The sequence below is a fragment of the Sus scrofa genome, chromosome 3, assembly GCF_054392235.1.
Source record: "Sus scrofa isolate SSC_HxYL_T2T_F1_AM1 chromosome 3, Sscrofa_HxYL_maternal_Yorkshire_Landrace_v2.0, whole genome shotgun sequence".
In the NCBI taxonomy this organism is placed as follows: domain Eukaryota; kingdom Metazoa; phylum Chordata; class Mammalia; order Artiodactyla; family Suidae; genus Sus; species Sus scrofa.
In genome coordinates this window covers 126,268,339-126,290,508 of record NC_139385.1, presented here as the reverse complement: position 1 = coordinate 126,290,508, position 22,170 = coordinate 126,268,339, and the positions used below count along the sequence as shown (strand labels likewise).

At 38.4% G+C, this 22,170-nt stretch overlaps 1 protein-coding gene and 1 long non-coding RNA gene across 27 annotated transcripts in view; both read left to right on the top strand.

Moving 5' to 3' along the window:
• The window catches only part of NCOA1 (nuclear receptor coactivator 1), a 253,860-nt gene that overhangs the window by 183,886 nt on the left and 47,804 nt on the right, over nucleotides 1-22,170 (top strand). For all 26 annotated transcript variants that reach the window (XM_085015947.1, XM_085015954.1, XM_085015948.1 and 23 more), the window contains 4 exon segments: nucleotides 2,578-2,718; nucleotides 12,086-12,233; nucleotides 13,518-14,838; nucleotides 18,168-18,348. In XM_085015947.1, coding sequence (XP_084872073.1) covers nucleotides 2,578-2,718; nucleotides 12,086-12,233; nucleotides 13,518-14,838; nucleotides 18,168-18,348 — 1,791 coding nt within the window.
• Nucleotides 5,682-7,545, top strand: LOC146404930 (uncharacterized). Its single transcript, XR_014842519.1, has 2 exons — nucleotides 5,682-6,776; nucleotides 7,072-7,545. It is a non-coding gene; the product is annotated as an uncharacterized LOC146404930 (long non-coding RNA).

Here is a 22,170-nt window from a genome sequence, read left to right as displayed (position 1 = left end):
ACATCTTTAGGCCCTGCTACAGAACTCTTCCTTTATATTGCATTGCCTTCTACCAGAGCACTCTTAAAAGGACATCACTGTACTGTGCACACTTATTGTACAAAAGATAGGAGAAAAAATATAAACTGGAAAGATGCCAGAGAAATGTGAAGTAGCCTTAAAATGTAAAACTAACATTTTGCTATATTATAGATTTAAAAATCATAAACTAGTTATAACAAGTATTAGATATTTAATTCTTTAAGTTTTAGTGGCACTTGAAACTCTACATGGGGGTGGTTCGTGTCCTTTTAAAAAAGAAAAAAAGTCTTCTGCCAGGAAGTGTTGAACTGTGGTTTATTTATTTGGTTGGTTGGTTGGTTAAACTTTCCCCTAGCTCGCAGAAGTATTCTAAATCAATCTATTTATGATCCTCTCCTAAGGTAGTCATTACGTTACCTGATCATTTGCTACCACTACTGATAATTTCATCACTTTTCCTCCCTTTAGTCCCACAGTTACAGACTTCTTGCCTTTATGTGGGCCAATACTGACCATGGACCCAAACACGCACACCTCCCTTAGTCACAGCCTCTGAGGAGCATTACTGCATATGAAGGCTGTGTAACAGTAGCGTCTACTATAGCCAGCTCTGAGTCTTTCACACAATGAGACAAAGTTTGATTACAACGCTTAGAAAACCCAAAACTGTCTGTAGTTTCAAATCAGTGTTCACTAGGCATTACCCAAACTTTTAAAATAACAAAAATTCCCTTATTTAAGTTCTAATTTATTTTCTTTCTGTCATCAACGTTTACGCCAAGACTTGGGAGTTCCTGTTGTGACTCAGCAGTAACGAACCCAGCTAGTATCCATGAGGACGCAGGTTGGATCCCTGGCCTCGCTCGATGGGTTAAGGATCCAGCGTTGCTGTGAGCTACAGTGTAGGTCGGTATAGGTTGCAGACACAGCTCTGATTCCGTGTTGCTGTGGGCTGTGGTGTAGGCCAGCAGCTGCAGCTCTGATTCAACCCCAGGCTGGGACCTTCCATATGCTGTAGGTGCAGCCCTAAAAAGCAAAACAGCAACAAAAATATTTATGCCAAGACTTGGGCGACAGCCTGATCAGACAGATTTGGTCTATTAAATTCAAGACCCTACATTAAAGAGGTCTAATGAATACTTTATTTCTAAACAAACCAGGTGAAATGTATAAAGGAGGGATTAGTTAAGATGAAGAGGTGCAAACAGTGCTATAATAGATTTGAACTGATTGTATAAGAAAAGGGGAGATGAGGAAAAGACAACCAGGCATTCACAGAAGAGGGAAAGTGAGTGGTGAGTAAACATGGAAAATATTCAGCCTCATTAATTGGAAAATACAAAGTTATACCATAACCATGTTTTACCTGCTAATTGTAAAAAATAAAGAAGCCCAACAATACCAAGTGATAGAGAGGATGTTGGATTAACAGTAACTCCTGTGTAAGTTTCTGGAAAGCAGTTTAATATTATAAAGTTGAACGTTCACATAATCTACAATTAAACAGTTTTATTCCTACATATGTGCCCTAGAGAAACTCATACACATGCACTATGGAAAATGTGAAAGATATTCATAGCAGTATTGATTGTGATGGCAAAAAACTGGGAACAATCTAGATTTGACAGGAGAGTGTAAAGACAAGGGGATGTGGCAAGTGAGTACACACATCTGGGAATTATATTGATGATATTGGTAATGTTCAAGTTCTGAAGCTGGATGGTGAGTTTGCAAGTTTTCATCTTATTTATCTAATCCTTTATGTATTTACATACACATATGATACATGTATATATCTTAACCTATATTATTTCACGTGAATATAAGATTGCATAAAAAATAAAATAAAGTGGATCTGAATAATTACAAACTGGATTAATTGGCCCATAATTACAGAATAATTTGAATTTTTCTATACTCATTTAGGAAACTTGTGGAAATGTCATAACAACATCACATCACCACTAAATTTTATAAAGCACACGTCTGTTTGCGGAATGCCTGGCAGATCTTAGTGTTCTGACCTGTCTTTTTCTGATTTAACTTTTGTTGCTTTCAGTCTTTGTTTACTCTTAAATGCAGTATTGTCCCACAAGGAGGCAGAAGAGGAAAGACTTCCTTATTTTCTCATATTCTCTTCACTTAATTATTTGAAATTAATTTAAACCAAAATAATATATTTCTTCTCTGCTTCTCTGTCCCCCCTAAGTGATCCTGTCATTAGAGAGAACAGGACCAAAAGTGCAAGCCCAGAGGAATTTGACCTACTTCATTCTCTGCAGCTTTAGGTCTTTATGATATGACTTTAATATTTGATTGGAATTGAATTTTAGGATATAATATAGCACACTCCAAGGCCAAAAAAATTTATTATTATCATGTCACTGATCTACTCCATTACCATATGTAATAAAAAGTAATAGTGCTTTTTGATGCTTTTGTCCATTAAGCACTTGGGGCAGGGACAGAATGTTCCTTGGATGCAATTGTTAGTTTTGAAATAGGAGTGACATATCAAGAGGCTGTCATAAATGTAAAGTTTCATTCTTTGTATAGGTAAAATCATCTCTATTGATACCAGTTCCCTGAGAGCTGCGGGCAGAACTGGCTGGGAAGATTTAGTGAGAAAGTGCATATATGCTTTCTTCCAACCTCAAGGCAGAGAGCCATCGTATGCCAGACAACTATTTCAAGAAGGTAAAGTTTTTCCTCTTGCAACTATTTTCATTAACCTTGCTCTTTATTAATACTGAATAATTTATATAGAACTTATGGCTTGATAAGTATCTTCTCCAAATTACAGTTTTTGCAATAATCACTTTAGGAAGGGAAGAAATGGGTAAGCAAAGTAATTCATGAGTGGATCCTGAATTTTGGGATGCACATTTTAAAGAACAGGATATCATGTGGCGGTCACTTGGTCATTCATTCATTCATTCATTCAGCAGACATGTATCAAGTTCCACACATCCGTAGAAAACTATGTAAGTTGCCAGGGATACAGTGGTGACTGAAGCAAGGTTTTGCCCTCAAGGAGCTCAAAATCTATTAGGAGAATATATAGGCAGTTTTAAAGATCATTGTGACCTGGGCTGTAATAGAGGCATAACCAAAGAAGAAAAATTCTGACTTGGAGAATCAGGGATGGCTTTAGAGAGGAAGTGATGTCTTTGTTTGGCTTTTGAAGATCGCTCCCAGCAGAACAGGCACATCAAAGGGCTTCCACGCGATACAGATCTATATCATGTATGTTTAATCCATGATTGTTACAGTGCCTCTGTCTCCTGACTCAGGTTGAAGTTTCAAGTTAAAAAATATGTCATGTGAAATTATTAATTAATAATTGAACAACTGCTGTGTCATAGTAAGTACAATGGGAATATGAAACAAGTATATTCCCAGCTCTTAAGGAACTTACCAGTATTATAAGAAAGACAGGGGAAATTATCTGAGCGTTAAGGCCAAGACATTCATAGAGATTCAGAGATAAGGGATTTGGATAAACTTGGGGGGGGGGGCCCGCAGCTGCATCATATGGAAGTTCCCAGGCTAGGGGTTGAATTGGAGCTGCCAGCCAGATCCAGAGCCACAGCAATGCCAGATCCAAGCCATCTCTGTGACCTACACTACAGCTCACAGCAATGCCAGATCCTCAACCCACTGAGCAGGGCCAGGGATTGAACCCACATCTTCATGGATACTAGTCCATTTCATTACCACTGAGCTGCAAGGGGAACTCCTAATATACTTTTAAAATATTATCATGTAATTATGGTAGCCTAGTACACCTTTCCTGGTATAATTTATTCTCTAATCTCTAAGGAAATAATTTATGTGGAAAGAGACTTTTTGTATGCCTGTTCCTGAAAAATGATTTTAAAAATATTTTTCATTATTCCATCACCTTTATTAATTTTAACATTTTCCCATAATATTAGGTTTCCTAAGTTTACAGAGGATTTTCCATTCATTACATTGTAGATCAGCCGTCTCCTAGTAGTATGTGGAGGAAGCAGCTTGATTTGTTTTTTTGTTTTTTGTTGTTTTTTTTTTCAGGAAGCCATCTGTATAAATCTCACTAGTTTGGTTACTTCTGGGACAGCTTCCTACAGATTAATGGATGAGTGATTCTCTAGTAGGCTTCTTACTAGACTGTTACCATCCCCAAAGATGGTATTTCAGTGGGTCTGACCAAGAAATTCCCTCAGGCAATCCTGAAGTGCAGTCAGGTTTGGGAACCATTGCGATAAGCAACTAATGCCATCCACTGGTTGCACAAACTTTGTGATGCCCTCTACCAGCAGTTGCACTTGACTTAAGGGGAGACACAGCACTGTCACCACTTTTTGCCCAAAGTACTGAAGTATGTGATACACTCTGATTCTTGCCTTAACTTTATAAGTTGGACTTTCTATTACTTAAGAGATTTAATTTTATTTGCCTATAGTTTATATAAACATTTTGACCAAGGCAAAACAGGTCTAGGTTATTGTCTCACTGTCCAAATGACTAGGCTCCCTGCAGATTTAATTGAGCCCTGGTTTAAAGTATTGTGTTTCTAAACCATTGGAATTCTCTATAAAATAGATTGATTAAAGTGTAATAAGCAAGCAAGCTATCATTAACATATGAAGTGAAACAAGCGAGGAGAAATGTAAAGAAATATAATTCAACACTTCTCCATTAGTAATTTCTTAATGTCCTTCTATGTTTTTTAGGGGAAAAAAAATCCCTCAATATAAATAACTTTTTTTCTCAGAATTAGTCCAGAATTCACATAGCTCTGATTCTAGTGTTTTGGAGATTCTGGACAACTGGCCAAATAGCATCCGTGGGTTGAGCACATCTTTTTCTGATATATTATATTCAGCAGTATCTAACTTGTAAGACAAACGTAGTCCAGGAAACACTTACATGGGAACCACTTGTAAAGACATTGACCTGCTGAATTAAAATCTCAGGTGAGGACCCAGTATTGTAACAAGCTCCAAAGGTAATGCTCAGTAAGTACATCGAGTTTGAGAACTACTGGTCTGTCAGGAATGGAGAGAGATATGTAAATTTGCATTTGCAGCTTCCCTCCTGCCTCTTCACTTAGGGACAGTGCAAAAGGAGGAGACAAATTATACCATTGTCCTTGATTTTGTGTAGAACTTTTAAAATGTAAAACCTCTACACTGACTAATATTTAGGCAAGAACAATTTGTCCTCCATCTATCCTTTTCCCTGCCTTTAACTTACTTTTTTAAGGCAGTGACAGGCATAAAATCCTAATGTGCTTTAAAAATTCAAGTTCTGGAGTTTCCATCGTGGCTCAGCTGTAATGAACTCAACTAGTATCCATGAGGACACAGGTTCGGTCTCTGGCTTTGCTCAGTGGGTTAAGGATCTGGCATTGCTGTGGCATAGGCTGGCAGCTACAGATCCGATTCAACCCCTAGCCTGGGTACTTCCATATGCCACGGGTGCGGCCCTAAAAAGACCAAAAAATGAAAATAAAATTAAGTTCTTAGCTTAGTTTTCCAGCTCCTTTTGACAGAGATAGCTCACAGATTGCTTTTAAAGGATGTTGACTGTTTTATTTTCCAGAATCAAATTTGAAAACACATTTCAGCCAAAGAATTTATGGGAGCATTCAGCATGAACTAGATGGAAGCAGTGGTTCTCCATTGAGACTTGGGAGAAAGGGGTATAAGAATCACCTGAGGAATTTTTTTATCCAGGAGGGGGTCCATGCTTTGGAAAAGCTTCCCAAGTTCTATTCAGTTCAGAACCATTCTTTTAGAAGAAAGTCTAGGTTAAATGCTTTCCTGAGTTCCCTGATAGGATTCATCTGGGGCAGTTGTTAAACCAGATTTCTGGACTCCACCCACACTGCTGAATCAGAGTCTGTAGTCTAAAATGTTTTATTACAGAGAAGTTCAGAAAACTTAAAACAGAGATTCCCCAAGATCTGAATAGATATAGCTATTAAATGATAGCTATAACTAGGAAGTGATGTTTCATGGTGAATTAAATATGGGACACGTTTCGTTCTCTGACTTTTGGAGATACATAAGACATATTGAAGATATTTAAGTTTCTGGGAAATTCTGTGTTAAAGGCTCCTGTTTGACTTTGTTATCCAGACTTATTTTCCCTCAGAATACTTTCTCTAGCACATCTATTAGCACTTAAGGAGAGCAGTAGTCATGGAAAATGTTAGGCTAGATAGCCTAGAAAAGTTTTATAAAAGTTCTATTTACCTATTATCAGTGATGTAATATAATGTCATTCTTGTCTTTGAAAGATGTCCATGACATATTTTTATATTAAAAAGTAAGCTAAGAAAGCACAGTATATACAGTAAGATCTCACTTTTGTATATCTGTCCAATTTTAGAAGATTCATAGAATGTTTACAGTGGTTATCTCTGAGTGATGGGATTATACAAGTTTACTTTTATTTCTCTATTTATAATCACAAAATAAAGTTATTTTCATTTAAGGAGTTCCCATTGTGGCTCAGTGGAGGCAAATCCGACTAGTGCCCTGAGGGTGTGAGTTCGGTCTCTGGCCTCGCTCAGTGGGTTAAGGATCTGGCATTGCTGTGGCTGTGGCAAAGGCTGGCAGCTGTAGCTCTGATTTGACCCCTAGCCTGGGAACTTCCATATGCCACAGGTGCAGCCCCAAAAAAGCAAATAAATAAAGTTATTTGCATTTTTTAAAAAATCATGATATAGTTGGAAAGTATTTGTAGTATCAAGAAGTTTAGGAGTTCCCGTCGTGGCGCAGTGGTTAACGAATCCAACTAGGAACCATGAGGTTGCGGGTTCGGTCCCTGCCCTTGCTCAGTGGGTTAACGATCCGGCGTTGCCGTGAGCTGTGGTGTAGGTTGCAGACGCGGCTCGGGTCACGTGTTGCTGTGGCTCTGGCGCAGGCCGGTGGCTACAGCTCCGATTCAACCCCTAGCCTGAGAACCTCCATATGCCGCGGGAGCGGCCCAAGAAATAGCAACAACAACAACAAAAGACAAAAGACAAAAAAAAAAGAAAGAAAAAAAGAAGTTTAGAAGTGTTGCTATAAAACCTAAGTCCTCATGTGAATAACAGGAATGTCCATGGTCTGTATAACAGAACTAACTGAAAATATTTTATGTCAAACTATTAAAAACATTTAAAATACGAGTTTATTTTCCTTTTTTAGAGATTTTAATATACAGAATAGAGTTTACTCATTGGTGACTGAAAATCTGAGGGCAACTAGGGAGTTAAATTGTATTTTTTTTCTGCGTATATTTAGGAAAATACCAAAAAGAAAGAGAAATCTCTGTCAGCATTAACCTGTAGTTCCCTGCAGCACATTTTAAACCTATCCTGATAGTTAACATCAGTAAGACATGCTTGTTGAGGTTATCTCAGCACTAAATTGGGTGGAGAGGAAAAGCCAAATATCTCCACCTCTACAGCTACTATCACCAGAGGAAGCAGCTTCCTTTGCTTTGTTGCTCTGTTGAGGCCTCCTCTGAGGGAAAAAAAATTAAAAACAATTGCCATTCTAAAGGTTCTTTGAAGAGTTCTGGGATGTCAATAACCCCCATCGGTAACATCCCTCCCTACTAAGTGTTCTAAAAATTTCAGAAACAGATAGCCAGGATCAAAACCTGGCAGAACTACATCAGAAAGCAAGGCCAGGATCTGTGATTAAATGAAATCCCAAATAGTTTTTTCCAGACCCAGACCTTTCTTATGAGGAAAATTAGGTGTATAGAGCAAATGTTTATTGACCAGCCAGTCCTGTAAAAGAATTATGGCTCCCATGCTCACGTCTTAATTCAAAATATTAGATTGTTATATAGAGTTGAAGCTACTAGTATAAATGGTGTCTTGGGATTGGCTGAATATGAATGAGTAAGACTCCAGTACTTTGGAAGCTGCTTATTTGTTGTTTGTTTTTTCTTTGGTGTTTATTCAGGAAATACTTGTCTGGTACATGCTATCCTAGATTTTATCTCACAGTAAACTGGTTCCATTTTAGCGATGATGGGCAAAAGCTAATTTGTATTATTAAGTCCTAATCTTATAAATGACAAATTCAGACTTCAAACCTAAATCTGATTCTTAGGCTTTTATTCTTTTCGTTGATTTATGCTGCCTTCCTTTTTACCTCTCTAACAGAATTTTAGTTAATGGATAGTCTTAATTAGATTCTAATTAAAGTTTTAGTATATTTAATATTGCCCTTTTTCATTTCAAAGGTTGTGAATTATGATATGCTAAGTCTAGTTCACACATTATCATCCAAAATAAATAATCTAACTTCAAGACTTCAACTTTAAGTGTAATCATTTCCTGTATGTAGGGATTCTTCAGTTTTGGAATTTTTTACCGCTTTAGATAATGTCCTACAAGTTAAGGCAGCATAAACACCAAAGGACCATTGATGTTGCTGTAATCCATATTGGGTATCTTAATGTTCCCATGCTAGCCTGAGTTTGCAGTTTTTCCTCACTTTAAAAGGCTTGTCAATAAATCAAGAAATTTCAGACTTTCTGTTGTAGCTCAGTGGGTTAAGGACCCGACTTTGTCTCTATGAGGATGCAAGTTTGGTCTTTGGCCTTACTCAGTGGGTTAAGGATCTGATTTTGCCACAAGCTGTGGCATATGTCACAGATGCAGCTGGGATCCAGTGTTGCTGTGGCAGTGACGTAGGCTGCCAACTCTAGTTCCAATTCTACCCCTAGCCTGGGCATTTCCACATGCTTGCTAGTGTGGCCTTAAAAAGAAAAAAAGAGGAATTCCTTTCGTGGCGCAGTGGTTAACAAATACGACTAGGAACCATGAGGTTGCGGGTTCGATCCCTGGCCTTGCTTAGTGGGCTAAGGATCTGGCATTGCCATGAGCTGTGGTGTGCAGACGCGGCTTGGATCTGGCGTTGTTGTGGCTCTGGTGTAGGCCAGCGGCTACAGCTTCAGGACCCCCAGCTTGGGAACCTCCATATGCTTCAGGTGCGGCCCTTGAAAAGACGCAAACACCAAAAAAAAAAAAAAAAGAAGAAGAAGAAGAAAAAGAAATTTCCATCCATTAATTTCCATTACAAAAGTAAGTCTAGAGTTGTACACAAGCAAAAACGTAAATTGAGATACAATATAAGCATTTGAGAACAGCTAATATTTAAAATCTGTCCTACAAAGAAAAGTTACAGTAGTTGATCGCAAGTTAGTATTTACTTATTGAGATGAGATTCAAGTTGAAGAAAAGTTAGCAAGTACTTAGTGGATGATTTTGTATGGAAAGGGTTGTCCAATTCAATAGAGAGTGGGAAACAAGAATGGGACACCGTGCCAACCCTTCTGTTTATTCTACCTGAGAAAGCAAAATTAAGTAAGTAAAAAGTTATCTATCTCCTATTCAAAGAGACATTGGAGAAATGTTGAGGAAACAATGAGAAGATTAGAAATGCAAAATGAAGTCAGATCGTATAGAGCTGTGCGCTCAGTATTGTAACCACCAGCCGCATGCAGCTATTGAGTACTTGAACTGAGGCTAGTGTGGCTAAGGAACTGAATTTTAAATTTTATTTACTTTTAAATTTAATTTGTCACGTGGCTGGTGACTACCGTATTGGATAGTCAGAAAAGCCAACGAATGTTTTCCAGCAGAATTTCTTTTTTTTTTTTTTTTTTTTTTTTTTGTCTTTTGTCTTTTTGTCTTTTGTTGTTGTTGTTGTTGCTATTTCTTGGGCCGCTCCCGCGGCATATGGAGGTTCCCAGGCTAGGGGTTGAATCGGAGCTGTAGCCACCGGCCTACGCCAGAGCCACAGCAACGCGGGATCCGAGCCGCGTCTGCAACCTACACCACAGCTCACGGCAACGCCGGATCGTTAACCCACTGAGCAAGGGCAGGGACCGAACCCGCAACCTCATGGTTCCTAGTCGGATTCGTTAACCACTGCGCCACGACGGGAACTCCATCCAGCAGAATTTCTTAAGGCCAGTAAATAATGATAAGAAATAGACAAAATGGCATAAGCAAAATAACATGAAGTATACTATGTCTTGTCTGGCCCTTTATATATCTGTAGTTGTCTCTTCATCCCAGGTTAATAACTTATCTTAAAATGTTACTTTTGTTGTAGTTGTGTTTTCTAAAATATATTGTCAAAAAATATTAACAGTTGGGAATTGTTAAATTTTTTTAGGGTTTTGTCATAGCAAACATTTATATCCTTACACAGAAATTATTGATTTCCATTCAAGACTCTTCCTCAGCATTTATTACTTCATTAGCTACTAAATTTCTCCATGTGTTATATTAAACGTGGCAGTGATTTGAATGAAATTGCCAAATAGGTAAGGAATCCTTGTCGTTAATTTTAAATCCTGATTTTGGTACTTAGGCAGATTTATGTATAGTATAAATTTACAGCAGATTATGCCCTCTTCAGTTTAAATGGTATACCCAAGACAGTAAAATACAGCTTGTCTTCTCTTTACTTAAAGTAATATATAGCTAGCTCCTGGGCGTTCCCTAGTGGCTCAGCAGGTTAAGGATCTGGTGTTGTCACTGCTGTGGCTCAAGTTGCTGTGGTGGCCGGGTTCAATTCCTGGCCCCAGAACCTCTGAATGCCCTGGGCATGGCCCAAAAAAGAGAGCTGGAATTAAAGTAATATATAGCTTCAAAAATTATTTATCAATTGGTCATTTTGTCTTTTTCATGTCTTTAAAGTATGATTGAAACTCTTTCTCAAATATCTTTGAAAAATAGGACTAACATTTATTACAGGCTAAATTGTAATAGTCATTTGTGATAGTAGTTCTTGTGTTTCAGTGGATATGATTTTTAACCTTGGTATAGCTGAATCTACCTATTAAATCTTGCTTTTGAAGAATTCTATCATATTACTGAAACATCAATGACATTTTTTTTACTTAGTAGTCTGATATAGCCTTTACATATTTGATACATACTTACCAATATGGTAGGAATTTTGTCTGTTATTAAAGCCAAATTAAATCATGTTGTTTATATAGTGCTTTGACTGCCTTAGCATAGTTTTTGTTCTGTATTAGTAATCGTTGGCTTCATCTTATTATGCTTACTAAACTAAATTCAAGCATCAAAAGTAATAATATGGCTATAATAATAATTTGTCAAGTGTGAGCCTTATTGATTCACATTCCTGATTGAAAATTTAAATTTAAATTTTAGTTACAGAACTCTACAGACTGGAGTTCACTGGTGACTTAGCAGGTTAAAGATCTGGCACTGTTACTGCTATGGCTCAGGTCATTGCTGTGGCACGGGATTGATCCCTGGCCCAGGAATTTCTGTATACCATGGAAGCAGACAAAAAATTAAACAAAATGTTTTTTAAAAAAAGAACTCTAGAGTTCCCGTCATGGCGCAGCGGTTAACGACTCTGACTAGGAACCATGAGGTTGCCTACCCTTGCTCAGTGGGTTAAGGATCTGGCATTGCCGTGAGCTGTGGCTCTGGCGCAGGCTGGCAGCTGCAGTTCCGATTGGACCCCTAGCCTGGGAACCTCCATATGCCATGGAAATGGCAAAAAGACAAAAAAAAAAAAAAAAACTCTGACTAATCAAAACTTGGTGAATTTTATGGTAAATAATTATATTTCAACAAAGCTGTTTTTAAAAATCAGCCGGCCGAGAAGGGGGAAAATTGTCAGAGATAATACTAAAAATGAGAGGAGAGAAAGTTGCTTCTTGGTATTTTTAATGAATACTTAAGAAATTTAAGGCGCTTCCCCATTATAGGGAAAGATAAAGGTTGATTTTTTGTGTGTGTTTTGTGGTTTCTTCGTAATCATAATTTCTATGAGGAGGCACCCATCAAATAGGACTAAATTAAAACTTGTTATCATCTGGTATATTTCACCTGGAATCAGTTTTCCCCTCAGATATCTGCTTTGTCTGAACTCTTCTTTATTTTGAGTCTGAACAGGCAGCAGTTGGAAGGATATTCAAAATGAGGTTCTAGATAGAAACGAGGTGTGGTAATTCTCCTTTGCCCAAAGTACAACTGTCAGAATTTTTAACTAGGTTTCTCTTTTGTTTGAAACAGTGATGACTCGTGGCACTGCCTCCAGCCCATCCTATAGGTTCATATTGAATGATGGGACAATGCTTAGCGCCCACACCAAGTGTAAACTTTGCTACCCTCAAAGTCCAGACATGCAGCCTTTCATCATGGGAATTCATATCATCGACAGGTACTACTTATTTGGAGAGCTTCATATGAAATAAGTCAGTTCACATATCTCTTCTTAGAGAAAAAATTTTTATACTCTTGGCTAGAAAACAGATTTTAAATTAGGCATTAAACTGGCATGATGGGTATATAATCAGTATATCCATACTGGCTTTTATAGTTTTGCCATTTAATAATAGCTTTACTGTTCAAAAAGGGAGACAGGAAAGGTGTGGCTGAATGCTTGTTTTAGGGGTGAAAACCAAAAAAGTGGCTAAAAATTATCAGCTTTCCATAAATGAACCTATGGTCATAAAAGATTTGAGTTTGTTAATGTTATTTTTAACTTTGAAAGTGTTTTATTTTTATTAGGGCAAAATTTAGAGGCTTCTGAGTTCAAGTTGAGAGTTTCTCAAACTATAAATTATTAATCTCTCAACTCGAAATTTTTGAATGTCATTGCCTCTGATTTGTTCTCTTCCCAAACTATGTTGTACACTATTCTATATGGTAACTTCATGAAGCCATTCTTTTATCCTATGAATTATTCAAAACCCTACATTTACAACTATTTAAAATTTAGCATTAAACAAAAACAAAGACATTTTCCCTCACTTCATCTTTCCCTCATCTGATATATTTGCTTATTGGAACATGGTAATACCAGTCACAAATCTGTTGTCATAATTATGGATTTGAGTAAAGAACTCGATGAAAATGTGAATTCAGTATTCTGCTTTTTCTAATTTTAGTTTAATTTATGCTTGTGAGTGGAATTAGCACAGTTCTTTTTTTCATATTGTGATTTCTCTTTCAAAACATCTGCTATGTCTGCATGTCACCCTTTTTAATTTTTACATCAGTGACACAGTATTTTCCTTACCCAGTCTTCCTCTTTGGAGTTGAAATACTTAAAAGCTGAAACAAAGGAGTCATGAATAAATTCTTTGTAAACAGGTGTGAGAAGTTTCTCTTAGTGTTAATTATTTGTATTAAATTTTGAAAAGTTTAAAAGTACATATATTGGACTTTTTTCAAGGCCAGGAAAGATTTCCTTCCCATTTAACTAAAACTACGATCAAATTTACAAGACCTTAAGCACTATTTCCTATTAAGTGCTACTAGTATTTCATAGTAGTATTAACAGTCCACTGTTTTTCCTTAGTTTAAAGTGATGCAGAAGCTTTTTGCTTGATAGTCTGCAACATTAGTAAAGTTAATGATCTTGTTTTATAATATGCATCATAAAAATATTATAATGGAAGCAGCAATGATGTTTGAATAACAATGTCTTTTCCCCTTCCAGGGAACACAGTGGTCTTTCTCCTCAAGATGACACTAATTCTGGAATGTCAATTCCCCGGGTAAATCCTCCCGTCAATCCTAGTATCTCTCCAGCTCACGGTGTGGCCCGTTCATCTTCATTGCCACCATCCAACAGCAACATGGTATCCACCAGAGTAAACCGCCAACAGAGCTCAGACCTTCACAGCAGCAGTCACAGTAATTCTAGCAACAGCCAAGGGAGTTTTGGATGCTCACCTGGAAATCAGATTGTAGCCGGTGTTGCCTTAAACCAGGGACAGGCTAGTTCCCAGAGCACTAATCCCCCTTTAAACCTCAATAATTCTCCTATGGAAGGTACAGGAATATCCCTTGCACAGTTCATGTCTCCAAGGAGGCAAGTTAGTTCTGGATTGGCAACAAGACCCAGAATGCCGAACAATTCATTTCCTCCTAATATTCCGACATTAAACTCCCCTGTTAGCATGACAAGTACTGCCTGTAATAATAGTAACCGATCTTATTCAAACATCCCAGTAACATCTTTGCAGAGTATGAATGAAGGACCCAATAACTCTGTTGGCTTTTCTGCTGGTTCTCCAGTCCTCAGGCAGATGAGCTCACAGAATTCACCTAGCAGATTAAATATACAGCCAGCAAAAGCTGAGTCCAAAGATAACAAAGAGATTGCATCCATTTTAAATGAAATGATTCAGTCTGACAACAGCTCTAATGATGGCAAACCTCTGGATTCTGGGCTTCTGCATAACAATGACAGACTCTCAGATGGGGACAATAAATACTCTCAAACCAGTCACAAACTGGTGCAGCTTTTGACAACAACTGCAGAGCAGCAGTTACGGCATGCTGATATAGACACAAGCTGCAAAGAGGTATTGTCTTGCACAGGCACTTCCAGCTCTGCCTCTGCTAACTCTTCAAGTGGCTCTTGCCCCTCCTCTCATAGCTCACTGACGGAGCGGCACAAAATTCTCCACCGACTCTTACAGGAGGGTAGCCCCTCGGATATCACAACTTTGTCTGTGGAGCCTGATAAAAAGGACAGTGCCTCTACTTCTGTGTCAGTGACTGGGCAGGTACCAGGGAACTCCGGTATAAAACTGGAACTGGATGCTTCAAAGAAAAAAGAATCAAAAGACCATCAGCTTCTACGCTACCTTTTAGATAAAGATGAGAAAGATTTAAGATCAACTCCTAACCTGAGCCTGGATGACGTAAAGGTAAAAGTGGAAAAGAAGGAACAGATGGATCCTTGTAACACAAATCCAACCCCAATGACCAAACCTCCTCCTGAGGAAATTAAACTGGAGTCACAGAGCCAGGTAGGTACTTCCTTGCTTCACAGAATGAACATTCCTAGTTATGTTTTCTTTTCCTTTATTTCACTCCATCCATAGACCATTTTTGGATTCAGGCTATGTTTTATCCTATCCATTGGACGTGTATTAAAAGGTTGGTGTCAGTGGTTCTCTTTGGAACCTTGGAGGGCTGCAATATTAATGCGACATTCTAGGAAAATAGACATTTCTTTCTTTCTATAACATCAGGTTCACATCTCTGGAGATTTAAAAGAAAAATAACTTCCCTGTCCCTTCCTCCCATCTCTTCACCTATTAAATCCAACTCTCTGAGAATAGAACCCAGAAACCTGTATTTTCAAGAAGCTCCCCAGGAGTTCCCATTGTGGCTCAGTGGTAACGAACCCTCATAGTAATCCATGAGCATGCAGGCTCAATCCCTGGTCTGGCTCAGTGGGTTAAAGATCTGGCATTGCAGTGAGCTGTGGTGTAGCTCGCAGACCTGGTTCAGATCTGGCATTGCTGTGGCTGTGGAATAGGCCAGTAACTGCAGCTCTGAGTAGACCCCTAGCCTGGGGACCTCCATATGTGGTGGCTGGGGCCCTAAAAATAAATAAGTAAATAAATAAACAAACTCCCCAGAGAACGGCATATAAATGAAGTGAGAGCAAACTGTGAGTAGACAAGGCTGCCTAGTCTGGCTTGCTTTGCTATTTAATTTCCTCTGAAGCATTTTCTAAAGTCGTTTTCCTTCTCACCTGATTCTAACCACCTTCAACCCCCTGCCACCATCAGAATAGAGACTTTGAGTATTCTGGGTAGCAGGGTATATAACATGCCCTGAAACAAATAAATATAGATAAACTTTTGCATAAATTGTTACGGATCAGGAACCTCAGTGTTTAGGCTGGGGTGAGGGGTTAGGGTGCAGAGTTACAGGCAGCTTCATTTATTGAATAATTGCTGTGGACTCTGAAGGAATTTAAGGACAGAAAATAAGTCCCCTCCCCTCTAAGAGCTTAGAAATTATTTAGCCAGAATATAGACATCCATGAAATGGCTGAAAATGTATTCACAAAGCATTTTATTGATAAGACTCTCCACTGTAAAACAAGATGCACACTTAGAATGTGTAGGTTCTATAGTTTCTTGAGCCAACTTTATTATTTTCTGCCCTCGTCTCACAGAAATCTCTCTCTTCCCTCAGGCATACTGCATTCTAGGCACATGGAAGTCCTTGCCATTCCTGGGATAAGCCATGTCTCTTCTAAGCATCTTCTGCCTTGCTCTCCTTTCTATGTCTGCTGAACTTCTTCTCATCCTTCACAGACAGTTCAGACATCATCTCTGTAAAGCCTTTCCCCGTAGCCCTAGCTAGACATGCCCTTCCTCTCCGCTCCCTTAGTGCTCTGTCTTGTCTCTATTTACTGCTTGTGTTAACACTATTTTGGTTATTTCTTTACATGTGTGCTCTTTAAAAGGCTATCTCATGTTTCTTGGTACCACTAAACTAATACCAAGTTTTTAAGCTGAAAAACAGCTTTAAATAATAATTGTATTAAAACTCTCTTTAAAATTAAAAGTAACATCTTTATAAAATAATGCCATTGTGTACAATCTTAGCACATCTGTCTTGGTGCACAAGTACATGCGCTTCTGCCCAGTTTATACCTAGGAATGGAATTGTAGGATCATAAATATGTTTGTGTTCGTCTTTAGTAGATAGTGCCAGTTTTCCTAGTGTGCGGGAGTTCCTTCTGGTTGCTCTCTGTCCTTGTTAATACTCATTATTGTTAATCCTTTAAATTTTAGCCATTCTGGGGTCTGTATAGTGCTCTCTCATAGTTTAATTTGCCTTTCCCTGATAAATATTTATTGGTCATTTGGATATCTTCTTTTGTAAATAGCCCGTTCAAGTATTTGGCCCATTTTCCCAGCATGTTGTCTTTTTCTTATTGACCTCTAAGAGTTCTTTACATATTTTGGGTGAGTCCTTTATTAGTTATATATTTGCACATATCTTCTCTGTGCTATGCCTTGCCTTTTCTTTCTCTTAATGGTGCTTTTTGATGAAGTGAAGTTCTTCATTTTAATGTAGTCCAGTTTTTCAATTTTTTCCTTTATGGTTAGTACTTTTTGGACATGTCACAAAAGACGTGTTCAAAAATAATCATAGTAGTTTTATTTGTATTAGCCAAAAAACAGAAAAACTCCCAAACCCATCACAGTAGAATTGATAAATATATTGTAGCAGGAGTTCCCATTATGGCTCAGTGGCTAACAAATCTGACTAGGAACCATGAGGTTGCAGGTTCGATCCCTGGCCTTGCTCAGTGGGTTGACGATCCGGCGTTGCCATGAGCTGTGGTGTAGGTCACAGACGTGGCTGGGATCTCTTGTTGCTGTGGCGCTGGCATAGGCTGGCGTCGACAGCTTAGATTAGATCCCTAGCCTGGGAACCTCCATGTGCTGCGGGAGTGGCCCTAGAAAAGAGAAAAAGATGGAAAAAAAATATATATATATATAGTAGCATATTCATACAATGGGATACTCTTTAGCAATGAAAACAAAATGAACTACTGCTACTTAGGACAAGATGTCTGAACCTCAGATATGTTAAGTGAAAGAAGCCAGGCATTTAAAAAAATACAAAGGGTAATTCTGTTATACAATCTAGAAACAAATTTTAGTTTAATTAAATAATGAAACCCTAACAGGTAGACATTTTATGTTGATGAATTATTTTAAGGTAATCATAACACAATAATATCTTGAAATGAAGGCCAGCCTGCTCAGACAGATATAGGAACTGCCTATCTGTTCTAGTAGATCTGTTTCTTATTCCATTAAGTCCTTTCTGAGAAATAACCTTTCTGAGATCTTTGAGGCTAATATATTATTTATTAAAAAGTTGCCCAAATTTTTTAAAATTATTGAAAATTATATCAATGTAACCATATTTTTTATTCCATCATAAAGTAAGCCATTTTGTAAAATTTTGAAAAATATGACCCAAAAAATCACCTATTTAGTGTCATCATAACACAGGACTCTTGACAGTTCTTTCCAGCTCAGTCTTTTTCCAATGCATAAATTTTTTACCTAGATATAGTAGATAAACATGATGTACATATTATCTTGTATCCTGAAGTATATTAATATCATAAGCATTCATATTTTTTCCAGTGTTAGGTCATGTTATTTCATTGAGGCCCCAATCTAATTATTTCTTCTTTCTCCATTCTCTCATAGTCACCTTCAATTTATATAGTTTAAAGGAACAACTTGTTTGCTACATTGTTTCGGGTGAAAGTGTAGAATATATTTCCTCTAACTTTGGTTTTCATTCTTAGTTTACAGCTGACCTTGACCAGTTTGATCAGTTACTACCCACACTGGAGAAGGCAGCACAGTTACCAGGCTTATGTGAGACAGAGAGGATGGATGGTGCGGTCACCAGCGTAACCATCAAATCGGAGATCCTGCCAGCTACACTTCAGTCCACCACTGCCAGACCTACTTCCAGGCTGAATAGTATGTGTTGGGGACAGAACCTCATTTTAAATGTTTAATGATAATATGGATTAGTGCTTTGTCTCTCATCGTTATTGCACAGACCTTTTGTTTGCTGAGAGTGAAGTATATTGTCATTAATTCCATTATAAGTCATACACAGTTACTGTTAGACATATGAACTTCACTCGTCCTGTGTATTTTAAGTTATAATATAACCTCTTCTTTTTTATAATAATGTTGAAGTGCGCAGTTGGTGATAAGGAAAGCGATTTTTCATCCTTACCCGAAACATTACATAGTAGGAGTTTCAGAAAAGTAATTTTGGGCCAGATTATGTTTCCCAAAGTGTCTTCCTTGAACATTAATCCTATGAATGGTTAAAATAGGACTTCGTGCTAACATGCACTGGGCAATTGCTACCTGACATATACACCATTCCTCTTTTAAAGTTCCACGACACATATTAAAAGTTTTAAGAAGTTGTGTTAGAGAAATTGTTAAGATTTTTTTTAATTTCTAATTTTTTTTGCTTTATCATTATGCTAGTTTCTTTTCTTGTCTTTTTTTTTTTTTTTTTTCTTTTTTCTGTCTTTGTAGGACCTGCGTCCTCAGATGCAGTCCCACTGAGCCACAACGGGAACTCCTGCTGGGTTTTTTTTTTTTTTTTTTTTTTTTGGTTTAAAAAATTTATAGGAATTACCAATGTGGCTTAGTGGTTAATAAACTCGACTAGTATCCATGAGGATGTGGGTTCGATCCCTGGCCTCACTCAGTGGGTTAAGGATCCAGCATTGCCGTGAGCTGTGGTGAAGGTCTCAGACGCGGCTCGGATCTGGTGTTGCTGTGACCGGCAGCTACAGCTCTGATCGGACACCTAGCCTGGGAACTTCCATATGCCACAGGTGCTACCCTAAAAAAACAAAACAAAAATTTTTTAATTTATACAATTTTTAAAGGTTAAACTCCATTTAGTTATTACAGAATATAACGTATTCCCTACGTTATACAATATGTACTTGTAGCCTATCTTGAAATTAAAATCTTAATTTAAAGATTTCTTTTAACACATCATTTACCAAACTTTATTGATAGTGGAATTGCCTTTCTCAAGTAATATATGTTACTCCACAGAAGCAGTTTTTCATGGAGCACCATTTAAGAGAGAACTATGTTGAAATAGGTCTTGACTGCTCTAGCGCAGGTTAGCATTCTCCTATGCAAGAGACACTTTGAATAGTATACTCCAGTTCATGAAGATAGGTCTGTCAGATTCTTTTTACCCGTCAGATTTTGTAGTTTGAAAAATTAGTGGTGATAATTCCATTGTATGACCTTGGAAGTAAAGGAAACTAACCAGCTCACTTTCAAAATTTGCCTGTCCCTCTTCGTATGGGACCACATGTGGGCCCTGTTTATTTTAGTCTTACAACAGCTTTTAACTATCATGGCACAATTCCTGAAAGCTTACCAAGATTTCCAGGCATCTGGAAAGAAAAATCTCAAGTCATTTCTGACATTTTTGGAAGCAGTTTTTTAGCTGACCGGAACACTAATTTCAACTTTCAAGCAGGAGCCTCGGTTCAGATCTCACATTCCCCATTTATTAGCAGTAATACCTTAAGCAAATGAAGTTTCTGAGCGTCATTCTCTTTATCTGCAAAATAAGCTTTAGATGAGATGACTTCAGAAGTCTCTTCTAATTAAAAGAGGAGGCTTCAGACTCTGGGATATCAGGCACAGTTTGGGAAACAATGAATGGCAAGGCTAAAAGGAAATAAAATGAAAGTCTTCATTTTGGTTTGATCCTGGTCCCCTTTCCCTTCCAATGTGGGAGACTGGAGGAGTTATATCCCAGGAGATAACAAATGGCCAGAAAGAAGATGTCTGGATATGGGTATGTATGGAGAAATCCCTGAAGTGCAAAGGTCATGCTGCCACCTAAGCATCCAACAGTGAATGCTACCAGCAGACTGAGTTCACCAGTCAGTGTTTTAGAACACTGTGTCCATTTAGAACAGGCCCAGCCAAAGATCATGAGGACTTTGAGGGAAGTCTGCAACTTGAAAGAGAGCAAATGAAACAAACAGAAGAGTATGCAGTGATGGAGTTCCCATTGTGGCTGAGCGGTAACAAACCTGACTAGTATCCATGGGGACGCAGGTTCCATCCCTGGCTTCACTTGGTGGGTTAAGGATCCAGTGTTGGCTGTGAGCTGTGGTATAGGTCTCAGATGTGGCTCAGATCTGGCATTGCTGTGGCTGTGGCTGTGGCATAGGCCAGCAGCTACAGCTCCAATTCAGCCCCTAGCCTGTGAACTTCCAAATGCCGTGGTATGGCCCTAAAAAGACAAAGAGTATGCAGTGGAAATATACAGTGAGTGTATGGACTAAAAGACATTTCCTCCATGAATAACATGGGAAAAAATGGGTCAAAGAGCAAGAAAGAACTTTCGGAAATTAGACATCCAAAATTTTCAAATTTCGAGAGAAGTATTAGAAAATAAAATGGAAAAAAGCTTTCATAAAGAACAAAAAGACCAAAAGACAAATAGAGAAGAAAAAGGTACAAATAACCTAAGAGGGCCAATAATGTTGAGAATTCCAGAAACAAATAGTGAGGAGGGAAAAAAATAGAAAAGACGATAATGTCTACCAAAAAAAAGAGAGCAAGAAGTTTGCTAGAACTGAAGCACATAATCCTCCAGATTGAAGTGGTTCAACAAGTACCAATATGTGCACATACAAGAAGACCAAAAGCTTATTATCATGTATTTCTAGAGTATCAGATATAAAAATTCTAAAAGCCTTCAGAAAGAAGATGCGAATTGCATACAGTGAATCCTAATTGCCAACACTTGGGAGCTATCCAGCCATGAGAAGACATAGAGAACCTTAAATGCATATTTCTGAGTGAAAGAAGCCAATCTGAAAGGGTTACATAGCTTATGATTCCGTCTATATGGCCTTCTGGAAAAGGCAGAACTATGGAGACAGTAAAAAGATGAGTGGTTGCCAGAGAGACTGATGAATGGGTGTAACCTAGGGGATTTTTAGAGCAGTGAATCTGTTCTGTGTGATAATGTGGATCCACGTTACTACTTTTTTTTTTTTTTTTTGCCTTTTCTAAGGCCACTCCCGTGGCATATGGAGGTTCCCAGGCTAGGGGTCCAATCAGAGCTGTAGCCACTGGCCTACGCCAGAGCCACCGCAACACAGGATCTGAGCGTGTCTGCAACCTACACCATAGCTCACGGCAACACTGGATCCTTAACCCACTGAGTAAGGCCAGGGATCGAACCCACAACCTCATGGTTCCTAGTCAGATTCGTTTCCACTGCACCATGACGGGAACTCCGGATCCACGTTATTATACATTTGTCAAAATGCACAAAATGTGCAACCACACAGAGTGAATCCTAGTGTAAACTATGGGCGTTAGCTAGTGAAAATACTAGCTCATTGGTTTTAACATACACCACACTAATGCAAGATGTTAATGAAAGGGGAAACCAATCTAAAAAAAAAATGGGCAAAGGATTTTAAAATACACTTCATAAAGAAGATATGAAAGTAGTCGATAAGCACAGAAAAAGATGGTCAGTGTCTTTAATCATTAAGGATATGTGAATTAGGAGTTCCCATCGTGGCGCAGTGGTTAACGAATCCGACTAGGAACCATGAGGTTGCGGGTTCGGTCCCTGCCCTTGCTCAGTGGGTTAACGATCCGGCGTTGCCGTGAGCTGTGGTGTAGGTTGCAGACGCGGCTCGGATCCCGCGTTGCTGTGTCTCTGGCGTAGGCCGGTGGCTACGGCTCCGATTCAACCCCTAGCCTGGGAATCTC